At 46.9% G+C, this 24513-nt stretch overlaps 2 protein-coding genes across 2 annotated transcripts in view; one reads left to right on the top strand and one right to left on the bottom strand.

The window, feature by feature from the left end:
• Nucleotides 1–394: 394 nt before the first annotated feature.
• On the bottom strand, nucleotides 395–1482 carry LOC144142450 (protein GUCD1-like). The gene has a single exon (XM_077673970.1). The coding sequence runs from the start codon at nucleotides 1288–1290 to the stop codon at nucleotides 568–570; it is 723 nt and encodes a 240-aa protein (XP_077530096.1). The 5' UTR covers nucleotides 1291–1482; the 3' UTR covers nucleotides 395–567.
• A 1560-nt stretch (nucleotides 1483–3042) lies between these two features.
• The window catches only part of Bap170 (Brahma associated protein 170kD), an 84591-nt gene continuing 63120 nt past the window's right edge, over nucleotides 3043–24513 (top strand). Inside the window, exons 1-3 of the mRNA XM_077673968.1 lie at nucleotides 3043–3438; nucleotides 3590–3683; nucleotides 4271–4368. Of these exons, the coding sequence (XP_077530094.1) occupies nucleotides 3350–3438; nucleotides 3590–3683; nucleotides 4271–4368 (281 nt within the window). The 5' untranslated portion in view covers nucleotides 3043–3349. The remainder of the gene's footprint in view (nucleotides 3439–3589; nucleotides 3684–4270; nucleotides 4369–24513) is intronic.

Raw genomic sequence — 24513 nt, 5'->3', positions numbered from 1 at the left:
TCTTTTTTTGTCTCCAAAACGAAAGTTGCCAGAAAATTCTTTCCGAGGTAGCATCAGCCATACAAATTGCAAAAATAAAACTCCCTCACAACTGAGATAACATTTACGCTCCAATGGTATATGGCGTGTAACAACCACCTATGAACAAGTCTTGATACGTTGATCGCAGCTTTTGACATGACATGTTTGTACTAAAATTAACCGCCACGTTGTTGGAGAATAGCCTAAATTAGTGTTATGAGTAAAAACTATCCTCCGACAACACACAGCCTCCTAAAACATCCGAGTGCCGCACGCGAAAAATGTAGAAACGCTGCGCTCGACCCAAAACTGTCCGAAAATGCTCATGTCTGACATGCCGTGAAAAAACGTGGTCAGAAAGCCCCCCCCCCCCCCCCCCCCCCCCCCCCAAAAAAAAAAGGAATCTCGTAAGCGCTTTAGCGGCACGTCTCTCAACCCGTTTGTAAAACATCATTTAGGCAATGTACGCGGTTGCAAGCGATACACAAATTGAGAAAACGGCGTCTTTGACGCGCTGGAATCAAAGATCACACGTCTGTTCGCTAATCACGAGCAACGAACGCCTCTCATCGGCGAAGCGCTCACGAATATCACGTCTTCGTCGGTGCCCAACCGCTTCCTGGCTCGGTCCAGCGTCTCGAACGGAACACAGCATAGCCGGTCGCTCCTCGAAGGGTTCCGATAGAGGAACTTCCTCTCTCGAAGTCTGTAGCCACACAAAACCACGTAGTGACCCTGATACGGCACATACCGAGCCAGGACTCCGGTCACCTTAGAGACTATCCTGTTTTTCTGGCAGTTCTCGCAGTGTAGGAGCCCCTGATCGACGAGAACAATGACGGGACCACCCCGCGAAAGGTGGTCTATCAGGTCAGCGACTGTAGTCGACCTTTCGCGCACGACGATGCCCACAGAAGCGGCGTCTCTGAAGCGATTCTCGATCCTCTGGTAATCCCTGTGTAGGGAATTCTTGTAGTAGCACTCTGCCTTGTACTTGGGGTTGACGCCGATTGTTACGGTCGCGTAGACGTGGTCGATCCCGAAGCGACGTAGGAGATAACAGAGGTCTATCGTCCAAGTGCTTTGCAGATATCCTTCCTCCCGGCCGATTTGATCTCTGTTGAGTAGAAGATAGTTTCGCTGGTCGGGGCCGAGCACCATGGCGACGCAGGAGACGCCGCAGTCCCACGACAGACTTTGCTCGACGTGAGGCAGGGGAATCTCGATCGAATTGTGGCGAGCCGCTGAAGCCTGTTGCTGCTGCTCCATTGCGGTCCAAGGTTTGTTTCGTTCTCCCTGTTAATGTCTTCGCTGCATCTTCACTGCCTCAAGACACGAAGCAGCACGAAGAAAGCTTACTACGTATCCAGATTCCGATTCAATTTTGGCCTGTGGTGGAGACGAAACTTCAGCTCGAGCCGAGCTTGACAGCACGCGCCTGTCGTCGCCTTGTTCAAGGCAGTGCATCGCACCACGTGACACTTGGTGACACTGGCCTCATGTTTCCGGTAGCCTAAAACGCTTAAAGCTTCCGGTGTAATATTGTAGTTCCATAATTTGCCACTGGTGACGCCACAAAGCAGTACGCTTTATAGCGTACTTCATCTAAATGCTCATTTCGGTCGCGTTTGTGCGTGTGTGTGTTGTTGATACAGTTGGACTCTTACTATCAGCTTTGAACTTAATGCGTACTGTTCAAGGCGCGCAACGCTACTTGACATCTACTTTCCCCATTTATTTCTCGGAATGCACGTCCAGGACTTATAATCGAAGAGCCCAAAATGCTCGTTGCGTAGAGCTTCACGGACTAGGCCTCTTTGATTCATAGAGTTTCTCATAATGTTTTGATTTGCCCTGCACCACGGAGCCCTGCACTTTCTGCATGAGTTCAGAATTAGTTCAGCCAATTTAGCGCAGGCGCCGCCACTGAAGAACCCGTCCTGCGCTTTTGTCGTCTGCTTCTGCACCTCCTTCCTGGGACACGACCTACTCTCCTGGGATGTGCAGGGAAAGCCGTGAACTCATACCGTCAGTAAATCGAAGAGGCGAGTACTGCACTAACTGAATGACTGCAGCGAGCGCAGCCAAATAGAAGACACCTACTATTTTTACGAGCATTTACAGTGCAAGTCTAGCACATAGAGTTTGCCTAATGGCAGCAAAAAAAAAAAAAAAATGCTGGACATAAAAAAGTTACATCACGGTGGTTCTGCGCGCTAGAACAAGTATTGCAATACAAATTGGGTCCATGGCAATCGGGCTAATTTATTAAAGGAGAAATTGTGCTCCCCTCTCTCTTCAAATGCTATTTTGTAAGAGATTAAATAGATCGACATAGACGTGCAGTTTCAATTCTTCTTAGAAAAATATTCCTTCGCGACAAGAGTGTGATGTTTCAGCGAAGTTAGTGGTTCAGTGTACCAATTAATTAAAATGGCCCGGCTCGACCACGGTCTAGGCCGCACGGTCTGACTGGTCTGACGCAAGGAACGCCTTTCTTTCCTCCATGCGGGGGTGCTAACTTCTCTCTATTCTAGGATGATACAAAATGGTTCAGACATCTAACGGAAGATGGAGCCACTGGTGCTAGTTCTGCTTTTTCGCTCCGAAGTAAATAACGATTGCTTCTCGTCAGGCTTTTGCACGTAAACCCGTACTGAGCAAAACTGAACGCAGATAGATTAGGAACATAAGCAAGCGCTAATCATGTCATAACTGCTAGAACACAGTGGAGGACGTAGCAGCGACTGAGTCAGTAAACAGAAAATGAAACCACAGGGTGTACCAACGTTCAGTATTTTATTTCCCTCACAACGATGGCCTTCACAGCGTCGTCATTGACTCGCACGAAACTTCACCTAAAGAACAGCCAAATTTACGCTAATAAAGGGTAACGCACACGCTACAAACGAGCGAATCAAGCGCGAAATCATACCCTAGACGGCGAAACTCCGTCAGCCATCTTGGGGAAGCCATGAAGACAATGGTCGGGAGAGGAGGCGGCGCGCAGTGGGCGAGGGCGTATGTAATGACATCGATAGCTTTTTTTTGAGCGTTTTCTAACCTTGTGACGTTTTGGGCTCGGTGTGATAGTGGTTTCTTGATGCGCGGTGCTCTGGATGTGCGGTGCTGCGAACCCGGGATGTGATCGGAGCGTGCCGGCGAGCGAAATACGTTCCCGGTGTGTGCAAACGGGCGCTGGGCAAGTGTCGGCGCGTTGGCGCGCCTCGAACGAGGCTTAGCTGGCCATCGGGGCCTGGAGGCCTCGGCGGAGCAACCCGCCCGTCCGATGAACGTCAGGTGAGGAACCTCCGCGCGCTCTGGAGTCATGGAAAAGCTTCACAAGGAGCCCGGCGACTACACCAAGGACTCCTCTTCGTTCACGCTCGAGCTGCAAAAGTTCCACGAGAGCCGGGGGTGAGTCTTTTCAGCTTTTCGGGGCCGGAGGCTGGTCGGCGAGCCATTGTGGAAGTTTCTCTCGGGAGAGGAGAGTCTGGCTCGCGGTTTGCGCCGGGTCTGTGTTTCTCGGGCCCCGGCCGTCGACTGACTCGGTGTTCGTCGATCGCAGGAGCCCGTTCCGGCACGCGCCACGGATAAACGGCCGGGAAGTGGACCTTTTCGCCCTGTACAACAGCGTGACGGCGATCGGCGGCTGGCAGAAGGTGAGGAGAGGGCGGCCGTGCGGGTTTTGAATTTACCTCCACTTCGGTGGCCGACGCGGGTTTGGGACCGGTCGCTCGACCCCTCGGTTGGTCGCTGGCACTTTGCGCGTCGTGTGGGACCGAATTTCGGGCCTTATTTTGGCGTGCGCGCGTTTGAATGACGGTGCGGCTTGCGATCGTCGGGGAGGTGGGGGAGGGTAAGGGGGGGTTCCGTAGTTGGGTCGGCGTTGGCCCCTTGGAACGTCGGACACCTGGGTCGACGTGCGGCCGCTTGCGGCCGATCGGGCCAGCGTTGTGGCGTCGCGCGGGCCCCACGGGCGATGTTTGCCTGCTCGAATTCGGCCTTCTTTGCGAAACAAAGGCAGCCAGTTGTGCTAGGACTAACGTGGATGTCTTCAGCTCGCCTGCGTCGCAAAGCCAGGCAGCCGAGTGACGAGCAAACACGCGGCGTCACCTCGGTGTGGGGGGTCTCGCTGTGTGTGCTTGCGAGTTTTCGGCCCCGGGCAGGGTCGGATCGCGTAAGCGAAGCGCCGATGTGCGGTTAACGCCTGTTCCGTAACGCAGTCCTTCTTTTCTGTTTTGGCCAGGTGAACGACCTACTCAAATGGGATTACGTTCTGGACAAACTCAACTTTCCCAAGGCCTGCGCCAACGCATCGCTTGCATTGCGGCAAATCTACGTCCGGTGAGTGTGAAAGCAGCGGCGTGTTTGTGTTTACAGACGCGAACTTCCACGTGAGCGAGGCGCGCGCGCGCACGCCCGCCGATCTCATTCAAACTCTGTTCGGGAGAGGAGGATGTTCGCGTGTGTGTGTGTTCACTGCTTTGCCGTTCCTAGCGTCGGACGTTGTCTTTTGGCGGGTCTCGCGTTGTTAGCGCTGTCTTTCACGAAGCTTCACAGTCGCCTTCAGTCTCCGGTACAGCAGGTAATTTCGGTCGCTTTTTCGCTGGTCACTGTTTGGTGAAATTGGGGCGTCTTATCGATTTTCGCTTGCCTTACTAGACGGTTTAATCGGGAAGTGTTTGGTAATGACGGCTTGCCTTTAGGTCGCGATTTTTCGGACCAGGGTTCAGCTGCGCTGGTCGCCATAAGCGTCTTTCGTTTGGTGGTAACATTAAATACAGGCTTAGTGGGGACCATACCCTTGGGTTCTGATTGAACATTGAACCCATTACAATCCACGTTTTTCGTCGTTTAATCTCGTCGTATTTACGTTCACTTGAACGCAGTGTTTCTTTCAGGTTTTATTAGAGCTCATTGGAAATTGAAACGGCATAACTCGCTTGAGGGTCGACAAAATATTGTTTCGGTGCCTGCCAAGTGCTTTTATTATTCATGTGATTACTGCTATTTGTGTAGCAATACGGTTACTATTAGAATTCAGTGAAATATGGTTTGGTCACTGACTCAAAGCTTCGGCTTAAACCCAGCGCTTGTGACTGATCGCATCAGAACAGTTGGAGTTGGAGTTCATGACGGAAAGTACGGACATAGATTGCTTGTTTTTAAGGCGATAAATAAAATCATCTGCGCTTGAAACACGACGTCAGGGTTGTGGAAATGAGAGTGGAATTTTCGCTTGGGCTTTGTTGAAAAAAAACTCCTGATTGTTTTTCGCTCAACATAGTGTCTTCTGGAACTAAAGCAACTACTGAACGAGATGAAAATCCACCCATTAGGGTGGCTATAAAGTGGGCAGGATTGTTATATAGCATTTATGTTCTGCAATGCGAACGTATGAAACCTTCCTGAATCCTCTTACTGTTCATGTTTCGATCAGCTGATCTTTATTATTGCTAGCTCAGCTTATTATAATCACGGCTTGGCTGAGCACTATGAATACGGTTAAATTGGGAAGCTTTGCTTTTATTTATAGGGAATCTCTGCATTTGTTTGCGCTTGTAGAACCTAGCTAGACGGATTTGTTTGAAGAATTTTGTGAGGGGAATGAAATGTCAGCAATTGGACATACAATTATGTGGCAGGCATTAAAACACTGGAGTACGCATCTGGAAGTTTTCTTCATATGTCTGCAACGCAATCCATTCTACCATTGTTATGCAATTGAGGACAGTGACTGTGTCTGTATAGAAAAATGTTCCATCAGTAAGATTGCTTATTTGTTTCCTAGTAGAAATAGTTCGAAATTTTGGGGATACCTAGAAAAATATGAGAAGCCTGCAGCTGTAACAATGAAAGCTTGAATTTTCCTTATAACCTTTCTTTATATTTTGCTAAGTTGGGATGTTTGCTAGGATACAATATTTTGGGCAAAATTCCACTGTGGGATTTCTGTTTAGCTAATGCCTGGTGCTGAAAGACTCCTGGGAATTGGGTTCCAAGTTGTTGGTAGCTTGGTTAGGGAGAGTAGTGTGTTTGAAATATGTCATTTTGGCCTGTTAGAACGTTTTTGGAATTTGTCGGAAGGTGAAACAGTCATCTAATGCCAGGAGACTAAAAAAAGCGTTCATTCTCGGACCTTTTTTGAGAGCTCCGCTATGGTTGGAGGCATTAATTACAGAGAGTGGTTGGGAGTAAGTTTGTTGTAAGGTGGTGTGATTTTGTTATGATGTGCCTCTAACATTTCAAACAAATCTTTGACAGGGACAGAATGCTCATTTTTACAAGGAAATTCCCAATCTGGCGCTCCAAAGTTGGCCCTCGATAATGTGCACCGTCAGCTGTAAAATATGATATAGATCTGCAGCATTTCCGAGGTTCAACTTTTGGGGACACTGGTCTTTAAGCATAATCCAGAATTGTAATCTTTTAAGTTGATCTGGGATTTTATTGAACGTAATCGTCTGGAATTTGTGTTATCGCAAGTATGTTGGGTAGCCATAAAACTTGCCTGCAGTAATGGTATTCGTGTAACACTCATCGCAATCTATTAAATGTTGTAGGGGAAGGGGGCATATATGTTTATATATGCACATGCGTACATCCATAAACCTTGACAAAGGTGGCCCTTGTCGAAAATATTAGTGCTAGGCACTGTCACTTTGCGTACATATATTCTTCAACCTAGTAGCTGGAAACTGCCTGAATACAGAAATGTGTATATAAATATGAAGATAATGTTACAATAACATCACGTGGATGTAAAACTTTTAGAAAGACATTGCGTGAGTGACCCTTGGAAGCAAGCATTTCTAGCCCTCTGCACTTTGGTAATCGCTGTAAACGTTGATCAGCATCGCTTATTCAGTTGCAATCTGCCACATAGCAGTCTAGCCGCCCATATTGATGACCAAACTCCATGTCTACCGCTAAAGAATTTCTGCTGACTGCAAGGAACAGAAAGTTCTATACCTGGCAACTTTATCCGATAGCCCCTCTCCCACTCTCTGCCACATCCTTCCCTTTCCTCGATGGAAAGATCAGGTTTGCGGCGATACTGCGGAAATTTGTGTTAGCCTAAGTCTGTGCAAGATGGCTTGAATTACTTGCATTATGCGTGCTGCTCATTGTGCATAGCCGACAGGCGGGTAATGCCAGTTCAAAACTTTTATTTCGCGGGGTGTGAACAATGACTGTACTTCAATAAAACGGGCTGTTGGGCTACTTGGTACATACTGAATGGGGGACTTAGCACAAGAAAGACAAGGACGGTGGCAGACGAGGCAGGTGCTTCTTTTAAAAAAATTTTTTATAAACAGGCATGCACTGAAGAAAAAAAAAAGGAAGGGAAAAACATACACCCTGGGCATCTGACACAGCACGAATGTCAGAAAAAGATTGTAGAAAAGCACTTTCCTTATCATAGATAGAAAGTGACGGTACACTCGCACACATGGGCCCTTTTCTTTTTATAAAAAAATGCCTCGGCAACCTCACGTGTCTCGGCAAGTGACATCTCTGCTTCTTCCGATAATATTTTTTTTGTCCAGGTCGGGTTTACAAACACAATCACAATCTTTGCAATGTTGGGGAAAGTGTGAACCAGTTCCGCTTTTCATCGACGGGGCATGTTCTCTTAGGCGGTCATTGATGCATCAGCCGGTTTGGCCGATATGCACTTTGCCGCAATTCAAAGGAATCTCATGCACAACCCCTACCGCACACTTGATGAAAGGCTTGACATGCTTCTTTTCGCATTATTTGCGCTTCATTTCTGCTGCTATTCTTGAGCACAGCGTGGCAAGTTTTAAGGGCGCTGAGAACACAACCGGTACGTTGTACTTGGAAGCAACCTTTTTAAGGTTGTGCGCAACTCGGTGCAATCACGGTATGGCTGCGGTCCTTGGCTTATTTGGCAAGCGCTCAGCAAGAGCCCTTTGAGGAGCACCTTTTGGTTTACCTAGCAAACCTCCCGCCACGGCGGTAAGGATTGAGCTCGGAAAGCCAGCAGCTTGAAGCCTCGCCATTTGATGGTTAAAACTGCTTCCCATAGCATACTCACAAGATTTGTGCGCCTGTCTCGTCTGCCATCGAATCGTCTTTTTTGCTCTAAGTCCCCATATTCATTGACTGTACCATAGTGCAACTGTTATTTTCTGCGCCACTCGAATGAACTTCAAGGGAAGTAAGATGGGATGTAGCTTAACGGGGGCGGGAATACAAAATACAACTTCGGTTCATTAACCCTTTGAGGTTCAAATTTTTTTGCCAAACGCGACCCCCTAGGGTCGATTTTTTTTATTGCTGATATCAGTTCATCAGACGAATCTATTTTGAGAAAAAAATTGTCGTAATTTTTTAGGGTGATCATAATGTGACAAGAAAATTGTTTGTGTTGTTACACGGGGTTTATTCATGAGTATCATGAGAAAAATTCTAAAGTTTCGCTGACGCAAGAAGTGTAAAGCGCCCAGAGGATGAAATCAAAACCAGCCGGTGCACCGCATTATTAAAGCATAAAAAAAAAGGAAAGAAAAGCCATCTGCACAAGAAAAGCATTTCCTGTGTGGCAGAACATGCCAAGCGAGAAAAATGATTGAAAAAGGCGGGCTTTTTAAACATACCATGATGATGAACATGTACGTCATTGACCATTTTGAAAGTGTTTGCCAGAGACATACATATGCGTCATTGGCCCTGAAAGGGATAAAAAGACAGCCTCATTTCGATAACAATGCTGCTAACTTTATCACGAACTTGAAAAATTATAATTCAGATATTAAAGAAAGCAGGTAAAGCAGAGGAAGCTCTCCAGCAACTTTCCAGGGATCTCTGTGATGTCGCACAATCCTGTTTCTGTGGCTGTTGGCCGCAGACCTAAGCCACCGCCAAGAAAACGGCTGGGCAATTGTAATTGGGCTTCTAGTTCCATTTGATCTGGGTATAGTTCGGTTAACACGCTGATATGTACAGTAGGACCCCGGTGTTACGTTCCTCGGGGCTGCGTTTTTCCGGCTGCAACATTGTTTTTGTCGAATCCCGGCGCAGTTCACATAGAGTCCCATGTATTCAAATCCTCGCGTTACGTTGTGGCTCAGAGTACGTTCCTGGATTATTTGTTGCAATCTTACACTCTGAACCTGCCCAGGCAACATGCGTGGACCGCCATTTTGACATTTGATGAGCCTTGGCCAGGCTTGGCTACTCAACTGACGGCATGAAGCCGTATGCAGGTGCGATTCGTCACCACTTGATGGCCCTATGCTATCACCATCATCACTGTGCTTACAATGGAAGCTTCACTTCGGAATGCTGGAAGTGCGTATTTGCCATAAAGAACCACCGCAAGAATAGCACGCGGTCTCGTCGGCATCGTGTGTTTCAAGCTCTGATAACGCCGTTGAGTTTGCAACCGCGAACTTCGTTATGCTTTGATGGCGTCGCAAAAATGGGAGGCGCTTTCCCTTCAGGAAAAGCTTGACGTACTAAACGCAGTTGACAAGCAGACAGTGTGGAAGAGAGTTGACATCGCCAGGGACCTTGCATTGCCACGCGTGGTGTTCTACAGCAATCGCAAAAAGGGGCAATACTATATTCAAGTTCTTTAAGGTTCAAAAGCCAAGGTTGCAGGAATACATGGTTGCAGGTCAAAGCTACACTGTTTTCGTTCATTTTCGAAGGTTTCCTCACTGCTGCGTTTTCCTGGTTGTTAACGTTTTGTTTTCCCAATCCGGTGAAAAACGTATGAACGGGGTTCTGCTGTACATTTTTATGCTGGCCCATATCACATCGCACCTGCCCATATTACGTCAGCGTAGCGGCAAATTTGGAAGTTTTCAAGCAAAGCTCCCTCTCTCTTGGCAAGCCAGGTTCCGAAAGAACAAACTGCTGCTGGTGTTAGCTCAACACTTCTTCCTTGTTCTCTCGCTTGTCTCATCTTTCGCGCTGTTTCCTTATTCTGAACGCAAACGTCTACCAACGAGAACCCTCTTTTCATTTCTGTAAAATGCGGCATAGCATTCTTTGCCGCATTCTTTGCGGCATGCCATTCTTTGCTTTCCTTTGAGGTGGAATGAATCTTCACTTGCTGGATCAAGAATTTATTTTCCTGGTGTCATCGTGTGCCGACATTGTTTTGAAGGGCTGACGAACAGTACCTTTGGTGACGAGAAAGTTGGTCCACCATTATCATCTTTAAAAAATTAACTAAAAACAAAGACATATCCACAGAAGATGCACGTTTTCTGAACAAAATGGTTTAAATGGCCTCGATAGCGATCTTCTCAGTTAAACAAGTTTGCAGCATTGACCTCAGGAATGCCTCCACCCCTCTGTGGATGTTCATGAGTCTGCTCACGTCCCATTCAGCCTTGTCTTGCTCTTTGCTACAGACAGCTTCATTAGCACTTCAGCCAACTCGGCCGTTGTCAGCCAAACCTAGCGAACACTGACCCCAGCATTAAACTATTGGCAATTTCGCCGTTAAGTTGGCCAAAAGGGTTGTATAAAGGGAAGCGGCACTTTTGATTCGGCTTTGTTTGGAGGTGGGATGTGTGGAATATAAAAGGGTCGAAAATGTTTGGGAGGCCGCTTGTCAGCTCTTGCAGCCACGGGACTAATTCGTGCTTCTCAGTGGACAGTGGTTTAGTGCCGAAAAAGTGTGTTTTGTTTCTTTAGACGAGCGGCTTACCTCTGTTAACTAAGAACGTCGCTTTCCCTTAATATGTTGCGCTTCTCTAATAAACCTTGATAAAAAAAAAACAATCTAATGAGGTAAAACTTGGGATTGGGTAACTGCGAAGTCTGGTACTGGTATGTTGTCCCCAGAGTTGTGCGTAATGTGAGCATTGTGGGCCCAAGAGGAGAGCTGAAGTTGAGTACGTCATGCTTTTCACCCATACTCTAAGCAAGTACCATTGCACACGCACACACACATGCAAACACAAAACAGGATGCAGTTACAAACTTATTTTATTCAAGCAAGAAGTATAGGAATCAAAACACTGGGAGGTGCCCCTGGCCCCATTGCAATGTATGGTTCAGGAGCATTTCTGAGCATGATAAACACACCAGCTAGAGAATGATGAGCGATGTTTTTATCTGTGAACTGTTGCTAGGCTGTATTTCAACAACCCTTGCATAGTTACTGCAAGCACTGTTCACTGAAATTAGGTAGCTTGTGGGAATGGGCAACTTTTGGCAATGAATAATTTAAAGGAGCCGTGCAGACAAAACACAAGTATGGTTCATTCGAAGGGTTTCCTCAGTAGAATAATACTGACACCACTCTTCGCGCACACTTCTCTCAAATAAGCTATATAATCAGGAAAAAAGGGAATGGCCATGCGACCCACTAGCTCATTTCCTGCAACAGAACCTGTGATGTCATATGAGCCAGCTGTGCGATTGGCTGAGGCCGGCAAAAGCAAACGCAAATTGGGCACAGCTTATAAGCTTGCAGAACGAGCTATTCGCGCTTAAATGTAATGCATATCCATTTTACAGTAGTAAGGATGGTTGGGTAAACGGTGAAAGTTATGAAAATGGACACAAACAGAAGCATCGATGCATGCGCACTGCTGTTGGTGCTGGGAGCACTATGCTTGTTTTAGCTGCACAGCAGTCCGCTGCTTTGGAGTTGTCTCACACGACACTGGCCGATTGGTGTAAGCGAGGGTGTCTTACGTGACCCTGATGGTCTAGCATGGCATATGTTTCAGGAAACAATTACTTTCTACAGTAGCAAAACCAAGCCAGGGGCAAATACGGTCAAAAACTAAGCAAAGGTGGACAACGATCCGCGGCTCATATGGTAGTGCCTTCTGGGTGGACTGACAGTAAGCAAAGCTGCCGAGCCTAATGACGCAGTGGAAGCTCGTTTGAATACCCGCGCTTGTGACTTCATGGCGGACATCACAAAAACACAAAATTTGGCGGGAGAATCAAAATGTTAACCTAAATTGACAAATTTCTAGGTTAATACGGCAAATCTTTAAAATAAAACAAACTTGTATTTTGCCTCCATGGCCCCTTTAAAGAAATCCACTGCAAGCAAATGCGTTAATGTGCTTATTTCTTGTTTAATGTATTAGTTTCGCATCCCTAAGTGGGATCAGATAAGTTTGTTACGAACTTAAGAAAGGTTTGTTACGGACTTAAGAAAGTTTTATTACGAACTTACGAAAGGTTTGCTTTTGGGGAAACATTTGTCGAAGCGATGTTGGTCAGAGTGGCAGTGTTGGGGGGGGGTGTTAGCAACTGTACAGTCATGCTAGCTCAGTCTTTAAAAAAGTTTGTTGAAGTGGTGTTCCTCAGAAAGGGGTTGTGATGACTTTGGTTAGAAAAGCTTGCAGCCTCAGCTGCATACATGACTAGATTGAACGTGCCTGCACCTAGTATATATAGGGTTGTTTGTTTTAGGGTTTTAAATTTTTCTAAATTGGGGGAGGGGGGGGGGGAGTAAAAATTGGGTGCTATTTTTTGAACTGATAATCAAGGAGAAATCGGGCTTTTTTGCAGAACAATTCCGAAACTCTTTTTTTTTTCTTTTAATGTACTAAGAAATACACCGTTTATTTTAGACAATGTCACGATCTTCTTAACTCTAATGCGTTAAAATTGGTGTTTATTTGAAGATGGTAATTGGGGGAAATAGGTTAAAGGCTCTCCAAAATTTGCATTTGTTTGGAGATGAATCAGTAGTGGTGGCAGTTAAGGAAATTAATAGCTTCTAAGAAATGAAACATTTTATTCATAAGGCTGGTCATGATTTTCCAGTCATCCTTGTTTACAAACATTATCATCTGCTTGCACAACATGTCGGTTTTCATTAGAGACCTGTCTGATCGCTGAGCGTATGCATCTCAACTGGGAGGAAGTTCCCTAGACAACACAGCTTCCATTAGCTAGGCACAACATTGTCAGCAAAGCGTTTGTGAACCTGAGGTAGTGAGCGGTAGAGTCATGGCAATACTCGAGGAGTTCGGAAGCTGTGCTTTTAGGGCTGTGTTTTTAGGCGTACCATCAGCGCACGATTGTGCAAATCGCTGCTTTAAGGAGGGCTATTGTGGGAGAAATCCTGAAACATGTTTAGGGCGTAAGAATTGGGTAAATCGGGATTTACCTGAAAACGAACAACCCTAGGTATATTGCTTTTGGCACTTCAAAACATGTCATATCGTTTGCGCATGTGGCATATACACTGCTGGTATTGCCACCCATTTTTGTTTTTGTTGCTTTTGTGGAAAGTTCGTTTTGTGGCGGCAAGTTTGCAGCTCACTTTCTGCTGCGCTTATTTCTTGTGGAGTACAAATTGTACCTTCTCTTGTTGAGGTATTCATCGTTAGAACAGGACATGGAGAGCTCGGTGTCAAAGCTCTAAATGGGTTTGTATATTTTGCAGAATGATTTGGGGGTTTATTGTGTGGAACTACGTAATAGTATCCTTTCAACCATTGAACTGTGGGGAAATTTCTTCATATAGTATGTTTGAACCTTAAACTATTGCATGAGGGGATGCAACCCGTGGGTTAGTGATGGCACGAAGGATTTGATGAGTAGCACTTTGAGTCTGTGATTTGGTTTTAACCAGTGGTACTCTCCGACGCATCAGACGAGTCTTGTAAGAAATAGCAGTACCCTGGTTATGCTTGGGGAACCTCTGTTGACATTTTGAAGTGTATTGCGAGTTTCGCCAAAAGCAAGCAAAATCTTGTAACTGCGTTGTGTCGTTCAACTTGGGCAGTTGTGTATTTCTCTATTCAGGGGAAGTCTTGTGCAGCTTTAGTTTGTACAAAATGAAGAGAAAACACAACACATTTTGTTTTGTGGCCACGTTTTAAACTGCTGCAAAGTTGTACGGAATGGCTGTGTATAGCTCGACGCTATTTTTGAAATGTCAATGTCCGCCGTACCTTACGTTTTTCCTTTTGTTTGAACTTGGTGTTACTGTCAAAAATACTGATGTGCTGTTTCAATTTCACCCTAAAAAATTTTTGAGTGTGTTGTCATGGCCGACGTTATCAAATTGGTGAAAAGGTTGATGCAAGAGCAATGGCATTCTTAATACATTTTTCTTCCAAAAGAAAAAAACAAAAGGATCGGTTGAAGGTACTCGCAACATGGCCAATACATTTTGAACTTTTAAGCTGGTTTGGGTTAGTCGGGCAATGTTTATAACTTGCTTTCACTGAAGGGCAAAGGAATTGTTCATTCCAAGGTTGAATGTGTCGAATTTTTTAAAATCGAATTACTTTTCCTTGGAAACTTAATAGACGTAGGTTGTGCTTAGAACAGCGATGAGCTGGCTTTTCTCATGAGCGACAGGCACTTTTCTCCGCACCGACGGGATTGAGCGTGAAATTGCTGATGTGGGCTGGATGCGTGCCATACCTGCGCGCGCCGCGCAGATGTTGTGCATGCCAGGCAGATTTTCTTCTTTCTCTTTTTCTCTCTTTCTCTGTTTGTTCGTGTGCATGGTTCGTGATGGATTGCACGTATCGCAGTTTCCCGGCCGTTCAGCGCTTTTCGACAACCTGTGTCCCGCACAACTTATTTTTTAGACACTTTTTTTTTGTTCTCTGCCCCTTCCTTCACTGCTTTGCTAACCTCTGCTTCCTCAACAGTTCTTTTCTTTGATTTATTTTTTGGTGGCCTGATTTTCCCTTTTTATTTTTCCTTCGAGATTCAAGTTTGCTTGTGGGGTAGTACTTCTCGCTGATGCTACGGCGCTAGTTTCGCTGTTTTTGTGCTTAGCGAGAAATGTCTCAGTGCACTGGATGGAAGTGACAGCTTGAGAATTTTTACCGTAGCAAGTTGCAAACTCAAGCCCGCAAGCTGCTCCCTTGGGCCCCTTGCTGTTTTATTTTTCCATTTTTTTCTCCTGTACATGCTTAAAGGGGACATGAAGACGAAACACAAGTTTCATTCATTCGAAAGATAGCCTTATTAGAATCATACCGACACTACTTTTAACATAAACTTCGCTCAAATAAGCTGTATAATTAGGAAAAAGGGAATGTCCATGCGACCAACCAGCTCATTTCCCGCAACAGAACCTCCTACGATGTCATACCAGTCAGCTCTGCGATTGGCGGAGGCGGGAAAAAGCAAACGCAATTTAGGCAGGGCTTGCAAGCTTGCCGAATGAGCTATTTGCGCTTACATTTAGGGCACATTTTTTTTATAGCAGTAGGAATGGTGGGGTAAACAGGGGAATATGCGAAAGTACACCTTAGTAGTACCGATGCGTATTTCTATTGGTACTGTGCACACTATGCTTGTTTTAGCTGCACAACACTGCAGCGCTTCGGGGTTGCCTCAGACAACACTGGCCGATTTGCGTAAGTGACGGTGTCTTGCGGGACCATACTTGCCAAGCAAACACCGTGTTTCATGAAAGGATTATTTTCTACCTTGACAAAAACAAGCTAGGTACAAATATGGCCAAAAACAAAGCAAAGGCAGAAAACGGCCCTTCATAGTATGGTGGTGCCATCTAGGTTGAATAACGGTAAACGAGGCTCCGCAATCGGCTGCAGAGCGGTTCTTGTGATGTCATTTGCAGATGTTGCAAAAACGCACGGTTTGGCGGGAGAATCAAAATTTTAACTTAGAATAATTTCTCAGTGAATAAAGCATCGTCTTCCGGACAAGCGTGGGGGGCACTATAAAACACGAAATATTTTGAATAAAACAAACTTGTATTTTCTCTGCATGGTCCCTTAAGAAAGAAGTCATGAAAAAAAGCGAAAAATGACGGCGATGCAGAATAGAAAGTACACGGGACAACACGCTTGTTTTTTTTTTTTTTTTACTAGCAACTGGAAACTTTATTAAGAAACAGATTCTGTATCTGTTCTATTCTGTGTCACCGTCTTTTTTCACGCTATCGTTCATAATATATCAATACCAACTTGACCAACTTTCTGTCATGCTATATATGCTGACGGCTCGCATATCCTCCCTGCTCCGACTTCGTGGCTCCAAAATTTTGCTGGTTTGTCTTTGAACAGGGTAGTTGTCTTCTTTTCTAGTGTTTTAGTGTTCACATTTTGTGTTCAAAGGATTGCAGGATTACTGGTTTTGAAAGCGCTGAATTGAGAAACCGTGTGAGAAATCCATTGCAACCTCATGTTCATTAAATTCTTGCCGCCTGTCCAGTTTGCCAATGAAACAAGGTTCTCTGGGCTGATGTGTAGGCCGGAGAATAATGTACGGCTTTAATATTTCCTGTAAAAGGGAAACGAGAGAGAGTTGCACACATTGCGCCTAATTTTTCAGTTGAATGCGCGCAATGTGTTTGTTACACGTGTTGTGAACTTTCTAGGCACTTGGATCAGGTCGCGAAAGTAAAGTAATTGATAAGTGCCCTTTCCCCATTCCCCAAGCATATTTTTGCATGTGGTAATGTACTTGCAAGTCCACTAGGCTGTATTTAACAGAGTTCTGGCACGTATGAAAAGCAAACACGAAAAGGACGAATTGACGTAGCTGAGATTGCAATAAGCCACATTGGGCCTGATTGGCTGGGGGTGGCTGTAACGGCATCTGGCACTTTTGGAATAAACTGAGGCTCTAAACTTCTGTCGCATCATCTGAACCGCACGGGGCAGCCGCAAAGAAGGGTTCGACTCGTTCGGTTTGGTGCTCTTCAAACCTGCAAAGCATCTACAGGGCTAGTAGCCATAGTTGACGGCTTCGAAGTCCAGTTTGTTCGATATCTGTGCACTGACGTTTCAGCACGAATGCATTGCTGCGCACTATATTAAACCTTCACGCGTGGTTACTGTACCTCTATGGGCATTCGTTGCTTCGGATCAACCAGGGAAGGATTATTATACAGAGAATTGTTTATCTCGATGCATCGAGAGATTTTGTGCATGGACAATGTTATGCGACACCTCTCTCATATATGCATGCGTGCATATGCGTGCACACGCACACGTTAGTGCGCGCAACTTGGTACTGTCAGGGGTTTTCTGGATGAACTTGGTGGCGGTCGATTGCAATTACTTAAGCCCGCATTCATTGCTGAGCCCAGTGCACTGCATTTCTTTCCAGTAAAACTCTGTTGTGTACAACATGGTCCGCGCAGGGTTTAAGACGCCTTTACTCGAAAGAATGCTTATGCATGAAAAGGCGCACACTGTGTCGTGGTAATGGGCTCGCCTCCACCTGGCGTTTTCCGCGTTGGCTGGCTTGCGTCGCGGATTCGCTCCCTCACCTGCCTTACAGCAGATGTTTCCTAGGGAAGCGTGTGTGTTGGGGGTTTGCTTATCTAAAGTGCGCTGATAATAGCCGGCTCCCCCTTTACATCCGAGGAATAGAATACGCCGCCGCCACTGGCCTCTTATCTCTTTGTTGGGAACGAAATCGATAACGGGCCATATGGGCATTTCACCATCGTATACGCGTGCTCGCAGATTTGCGGCTTGGACCGCAGAGCTTGTGTGCGCAATGTCAATGGAGGACGAGCTTTGGACAGATCTGACCATCGCTGTCGGAGACTTCTGGAACCAGCGGTGAATCTGAGTTGGTTGACGACAAGTTAACACTGGCTAGAGTTTAACGAGTTGAGCTTTCTTGCTGGAAGCAATGCCGACTCGTTTCAATCTTCGCGGGTCCTCGTCGTCCGATGAGGCGGTTTAATTCTCTCCGCAAGTACAGCATTGTAGAAGTGCATATTGTAAAAGTACAGCATTGTAAAAGTTGGTAGGTACTCGTTTCTTCAGCATGGCCTCTGGAGTGGAAGGCTACGCTTTCAGTGCAGTCGATTGGTACAGACAATGACTTTACGCATAGGGCCAAGTTGTCTGATGTGCAGCTTGGAGACAGCATGCCGCAATGCAGTGTAGATGCTTTGTGCGCGGACTTACTGATGTGTCCTTGCCCGCGTTCCGCTCCTGTTTGATATGTCGCCCGCGCTGCCTGACGAAGCTGCTATCTAAACGCCGCGCGGAGTGTAACGGTTTCCCGTTGTTTATACCCTCGCCCACTACACGCGTTTTCCTTCTCTCTCTCCGACTACGGAGCGGTTCGGGCAAGCTGGGTGACCGACCTGGTGGGGGCGAGTTCACGCAACGCGCTGCCCTTTCCCTATCGGTGTTGCCGTCGGGTCCCTTTCCCCACTTTCTCCCTCCCTCGCTGGGTTGACTGACTCCTCTCTCAACTTCCGCCATTGCATCGCCCCCTCCTTTCCCGCGGGCCTTGTGGTAACTCCTTCCTTCCTGTTATAGTCTTCCGGGCTTCTTCTTTGCCTTGCTTTACACTTTCGCCGTCATTTCATCCCTCTCGCCGTCGTTCGTTCTGATTCGTTTTTTTTCTTCTGCTTTCCTTTTCGTCGCGTTCGTTCGTTCGCTCCATTTTCCCCCTCTTTCGTCGTCTCTCAGTTGCCTTCAGTCGTTGCGGCCTTTCGCGTGCTAGTTTCTTCGTTTCCTTCGTTGCCCTGATTCGTTCTCGCCCTTTCTCGTCCGTCGTGTGTGGGTTTGTTTGGTTTCCCAGCCTGGAATGAAGCGAGGAGGAATATGTCGGCTTTCGGTTAGCGTTCGTGGCGTTCCGCGGCTTTTGTAGTAGCGCAGCAGACAGCTAGCGCACCGTCGTCTGCTCGCGTGATCTCGTGGCAGACGTAATCGGTCGCTGGTGTTGCCAACGTTTATAGAACCAAGGTCAGTTTTAAAACTCTCCGCCTCCGCCATACCAGCAATACGGCGCCAGAGCGACCCACAGCGCCAGGTGGCGTCGCCGTCGCAACCGGCTCCCTTCAGCCGCTGGGGAAGCACGAGCGAAGGCAGCGCGGGCCGCATCTGTACTGCCGTTGCGAGCTTAATCGCGAAATATGCCGATCAGCGCGTTTATAACCTTTTATTTACGCTTGTAAGTGGTAAATCTAGCCACATGTCACCGGAGCTACGGCGCTCAATCGGCGACAACCATTGCGCAGTAGCCGCTTGCATTTCAAAGGCCGCGCGGCTTTGTGGCTGCACTTCCGCGTTCGTTTAGAGCATCGTCTGCCATTTCACATTACATAATTTACGTTTCTTGTTGAGGCTCTAGGCAGGAAATGTGGCTGGTGCGTTATGCAGAGACATTAGTGAAGGCTGGCAAACATTGTCATCATTTCGTTAAAAAAGCTTATCGGTTGAATAAAAGAACCAGAAAGTGGGTATTTTTTTAGTCAAGGTAAGGAGGTATTTTCACGGGATATCCCTCTTGGCGAAAAGAATAGGCTGTCAAGTATCAGCTTCGCGTGGTGATGGGGCCGAGAAGGGAATCAAGACGAAGACGACGATCGCAGTGCGCCCGGCACAAACCGTATATCTGTGTCTCCGCTGCAGTGCCTAGTAGCTCTGTAAATAGTGCAAATACCGCTATTATAATCTCGTCTACTTCGTGCCGGTAAATGAGATTATAGTAACTGTATTTACGCTATTGACAGAGCTTCTAGGCACTGCAACGGAGACAGCAGCTGACCGAAATAGTTACTTCTTCCCCGATTGAAACACGTTTAAACGAAAAGAAGCTATCCCTCTATTTTCTGAAGAACAACAACAACAAAAAGCCAACATGACTTCTATTGTAATCTCTGCCAACATTCTTTCGCCAGCTCGCCAATTGAAAACGAACTCCTTCCATGTCTCTCAAAGACGGTTTACTGCTCGCTGCCAGCACGTCTAAATTTGCAGCACTTTCTTCGGCTGCACCGTTAGCGCTTGTTTTGGCTTTCTGTGAAGACGAGGTCTGTGCAAGAATTTGCATGTTTTGGCGTGGAAATTTCTTTCTATTTGCCGGCGGCTTTGATAGGTAAGGAAGCAGGTTTGGAAATATTTTCGGGACTGCTCCTTCCACGAGGCTCCACTTTCCTCACTCAGTTTCTACTTTTTCACTGTTAATGAAGTGGGTGTAGCTCGCTATGTCCTCAGGGTAAAAATTCACGCCACACGCGCGATGTGGCTGAGAGGTTTCGGGCGAGACACGCATTGGCACGGTACCATATATCTACACGAAGGCCGAAGTAACTTGAAGTGCGAGAAAAGCGCCTTTGGGTTTGGTTTCCCCTGTAGCCACCCGCGCAACCGGGGACACAACACGCCGGCATGGTGCTCACCTAACCATCTACAACTGGAGTGCGCACGCACGCACGCGCACGCAAGCACGCACGCGCGGAGACGCCAGCCGCACAACGGCAGGTGTATCCCTCAGAACGTGCTGACCTCAGCTGCCTCCTCAGCCACCCGGTGCCCCGCGCGGGAGCCGGGTGCGACTGCAGCGCCATCAATGCGGCTTGGTGCGGCGGCGCCGGGAAACACTTCGAAGTTTTACAACTGACCTTGGTTCTATAAACGTTGGGTGTTGCAGACGGTTTTTCTGGAGGCTCGTCAAGCCGCTGTTTTCCTTGGGCACTACTTCTGCTCGACATATATTCGGGCAAGTGAGGCGAACAAGCTCCTACTCTGGTAGTCTGACTGAAACGGTATCGGTCGTTTCTGAGCAAAAGCGCACACGGTGTGTTTGGGGACGCTAGGACTACTTTTGCAGCCGTGCCTTTGGGTTCTTTCAACCAGTGTTTTGTTTTGGCTACGGCGTTTTTCTGTGTTATCGTTGAGGTGTTTTATTCTGCTGGTATCGTCTACGCGCCGCTTACGTTCAGCGAAAATAGAGGCCTTCTCCAGGCGTCGTTGCCTTATCCCTCCCCATTTGCGAGCGAGCACAATATATATATGGTGCCCTTGCAGACGACGCTGACTGCGGTCGTCTGCTACGCGCTGCGCCTGCTAGCAGACGACAGTTACGGCGCGGTTTTACGGAACTCGCGCCCAGCGGCTGGCGGGCGCAAATTTACTACATAACGCAGCGCTGTCTGTGTGCGCGTGCGGCAGGTGTGTTTGAGCCCCCGCGACAACGGCGGGCAGATGGCTTTGAGTGCTCCCCACTCTGCCGCTGACGTTACAACACCACCTTGATAGAGAAGGGCTCCTGCTCGGAGTCGTCTCGCCGTTATGAGACTGACGACAGGCTCAGCTGCTACCTCCTTGGAAAGTGGCTGGTATTTTGAAAGAAACGTTGCTTGAAGTGGTATTTGGGGTGTTTGCAGCAATCGCCGGAGGAGTTTATGCGGGCGTTGGAGGTGTGTAGTCTACGCTGTGCGCCTACGTATGCGGCGATGGGGGTTGGTAAGGGGAGGCTTGGTTACGCGTGGATTTGTTGGTCGTCGCAGGATCGCCGCGGCTGTGTTCAGATGTCTGCGACTTTCCAGAACCCTTCTTTTTTTGTCGTGCGGTCCTTACCTAGCCATCGCCGGTTGTGTTTGTGTACAAAATTGCGCTTATTTTACGGAGTGATTCGGTTCTGCATTTTAATATTCTCTTGTCCTCACGTCGGAATGTGTGCTTTGTTCCACTTTGTTCCTGCTTTGGCACAGGGTTGGTAATTCTGATTTCGGTTCGTTTACGTTGCTTCGCAGATTTCGCATAATATGCACCATCCCTCTCCCCCCACATTTTTTAAAAATTAGCGGACTGTTTTTACCTTACGTCAAGCGAATATTTATGCCAATACTTTTTTTTGGCGCTCGGATTGTTACACACCCGTTTTGTGCGCGTCGTTGTTGTGCGAAAGCCCGGGTAGTCCGAGTTAATTCTGCGTCTCTTTCTCTTTTGTTTGAAAAGGCGAAAGCTTTAAGCGCCACATACTGCGAAAAGCCAGTGTTGTCGATTGTCCGCTGACGAGAGTGACCGCCGCTGTAAACACTAAATGTATAAAAAAAAAACGTGTGGTCCAATGGAGTTTGAACCAAGGTATCCGTAGTAGCAGCCGTCTGAGCATGCCAGCACTTTTTTTTTTCTCAAGGTGCAACAAATTTCACCATCAATTCCTAAGGAAAGTTGAGAGAAGCGCAAAAATTTATTTTCTCGCATCAAAACTGCATCAAAAGTGCGTCCAAACGATCGCCAAAGATCCAAATTGCAAATGAAGAATGAACCCATGCGACGATTTTTTTCGGTCACTAAGTAAACGCATCTACGAACAACCCGCCGCGGTGGCCCAGTCGCTAAGGCATTGTGCTGCTGAGCACGAGGTCGCGGGTTCGATTCCCGGCTGCGGCGGCCGCTTTTGTGATGGAGGCGAGAAGCAAAAACGCCCGTGTGTACGAGATTTCGGCGGACGCTAAAGATCCCCAGGCGGTCAAAATTAATCCGGAGCCCTCCACTACGGCGCGCCTCATCGCCTGCGTTGCGTCGGCGTATTAAACCCTACGATCAGTCAAAATCGGCATCTACGAACAGTACACATGTAAATATGTACCGATACGGGGATTTGAGAGAAAGGTATGCTATTGTGCTGCTTCTTCATGGCGGCAATGCATGCATTGGCTTATCTAGAACAGCTGCTTTTTCGCGATTTTCATGTAACCGTTTTGATTCTTACAATGGAAGCCCGGTTTCACGCCCCTGTCGTGCGTACAGAGATCTCCTCAGAGCTTTTCAATTAACCGACCGGTCTATGGGGAAATTCGTTAGTTTTTTGACCCCACTAAAAAGCTTCCGCCTTAAAAGCAATACGCAACAACGCGCACTGAGGCACTGAGCCAAGTGCTACCTCTGGAGCCAGTGCACTTTCGTCTTCGTTGACGCGTTGCCATCTGTAGAACAAAAGCTGCTGTCATTGCTTTCTTCAAGGCACATACCCACTTCGGGAATTGCAAAACTACATACCCACTTCGGGAATTGCAAAACTATTAATTGGAAACGGTGAAGTCGTGAACAGTGCACGCCGCCGCCACCTAAACGCGATGCACGTGAGTAGCAGATAAGAAGCCATTCGAAGTAATTTGCGCCGAAAGACAAAAGAAATAAGAACGAATAAAGAGACGCAAGCGCGATGTAGCAGTGAGGAAGTTTTCGAAGCACGTTGAGTAGACCTAGGTGCCCGGAGAATTTATCTTTTTTGTTCGGGGAGTGGTTGGGAACGCTCTAACATAGATTCGGGAACAGTGTGAAATATTTTTCTTTTTGTTTAACGGTGTGGACTTGAAAACTAACCTTCAACGCCGTTTGCTTGCTATACCGTACTGGTCCCCCCCTTTTTTTTTTCGATTCCAGTTTTTTGGGGCGCCTTTCTATCGCTGCTGCGCCTTGTGGAAATTGAGGACTTCGTTCACGTCTTCACTCGCTCCGTCGCTGTACTTTCCTTCCCACGCGATTCAGCGGTATTCGCTGCGAAATGCGCTCTTTTAAAGCATTTATTGGGAACACCTGGCGGAACATTTATCAAGCCTTTTCTCCTTTATCACCGAGCAAGAGTATAAAAGCGATTTTTTTTTTGTAACATTATCGCGCTAACTGTCCGCTCGTGAGGAGTTCTATAACTGCTCTTCGCAGTTTTAGTTGAGTACCTTCAAGCGGTTGAAACACGAGTCGTACCGTGCGGTGGGAGTTTTTGTGGCGTTGCTATGACGACACATTGCGTCATTCATCATGTTTATTTAAAGGGACTGAGCCGATTTTTGTCGCGTGCAGCCGCTGGAATTGGAACCACTTCACCTGCGTCGACAGGTTGCAAGGCTTAAATTTTTTTCTCTGCTGTATAACAGTAAAACTGGTTTATGCAGAGATATGTATGTACATCCCGCACCCCTAAGATCAACCAGATTAAATCGCTCTAAAGTTGTACGCCCCTACTTTGGCCGAAGTAAGCGCTTTCAAATGTCGTATTTCCCCCGCACAACTGAACAATGGAACGCGCTACCTGACGTGTATTAAAAATTGCTTCTAACACAGCTACAATAACCCCTCTCCTGCTAGGGCAGCAGTGCTGCCTGCAGTACAAATGAAAGAGCATCACTTATCGCAAATGAAAGGTCAAATGATAGCGCCGTAGAACTTACGAAATGGCAATTTTTTAGACCTACCTGTCTAAACCTGGTACATGGCCTATCAAAAGGAATGCTGGCACCCGTGACAGTGAGCCATGCGGAAGCAAAAATTCAAATCTTTATTTCCAGAATGAAGTACGGATGGTTCCCTGACTAAAAGCTGTGAATCGACTTGACGAAGGCCAGGGAACCGTTCAAGGAAACGTACTTTGAATGTCCGTTAGATGAAAAGACGTATTTAAAACGTTGTCCCGGGCTTAAAGAACAATAATGGGCCGTATTTCCTATTCACGCATTGAATCACGCATTAAAACTGACAGAGTAATTTGGAAACGTATGGTAGCTTATTGTTCAGACAGGTACACGGCGCCGCCTGTCAGATTGCGAAAAGATTAGCGCGAAATTAAAATTTTCGTCATTTTATTTAATCTTTTTCGTGGTATAAGATTGCACTACACACTATAAAACGCTGGCTTTCATACATGCTAAAGGACACGCGCTCCACAAAAATCGGTTCTGTCCGTCAAAGGGGCCATGAAGACAAAATACAAATTTCGGTTATTTCGTTTTGCTTTGTCCCCAAACAATGGTACCAATCTTGTCGAAAACTTTAGACA

This window comes from Haemaphysalis longicornis, unplaced genomic scaffold (genome assembly GCF_048455015.1).
Source record: "Haemaphysalis longicornis isolate Haplotype H1 unplaced genomic scaffold, Haemaphysalis longicornis Haplotype H1 scaffold_6, whole genome shotgun sequence".
Classification (NCBI taxonomy): Eukaryota; Metazoa; Arthropoda; class Arachnida; order Ixodida; family Ixodidae; genus Haemaphysalis; species Haemaphysalis longicornis.
The sequence above is the reverse complement of the archived record's forward strand: the minus strand, read 5'-3'. Positions and strand labels throughout refer to the sequence as shown.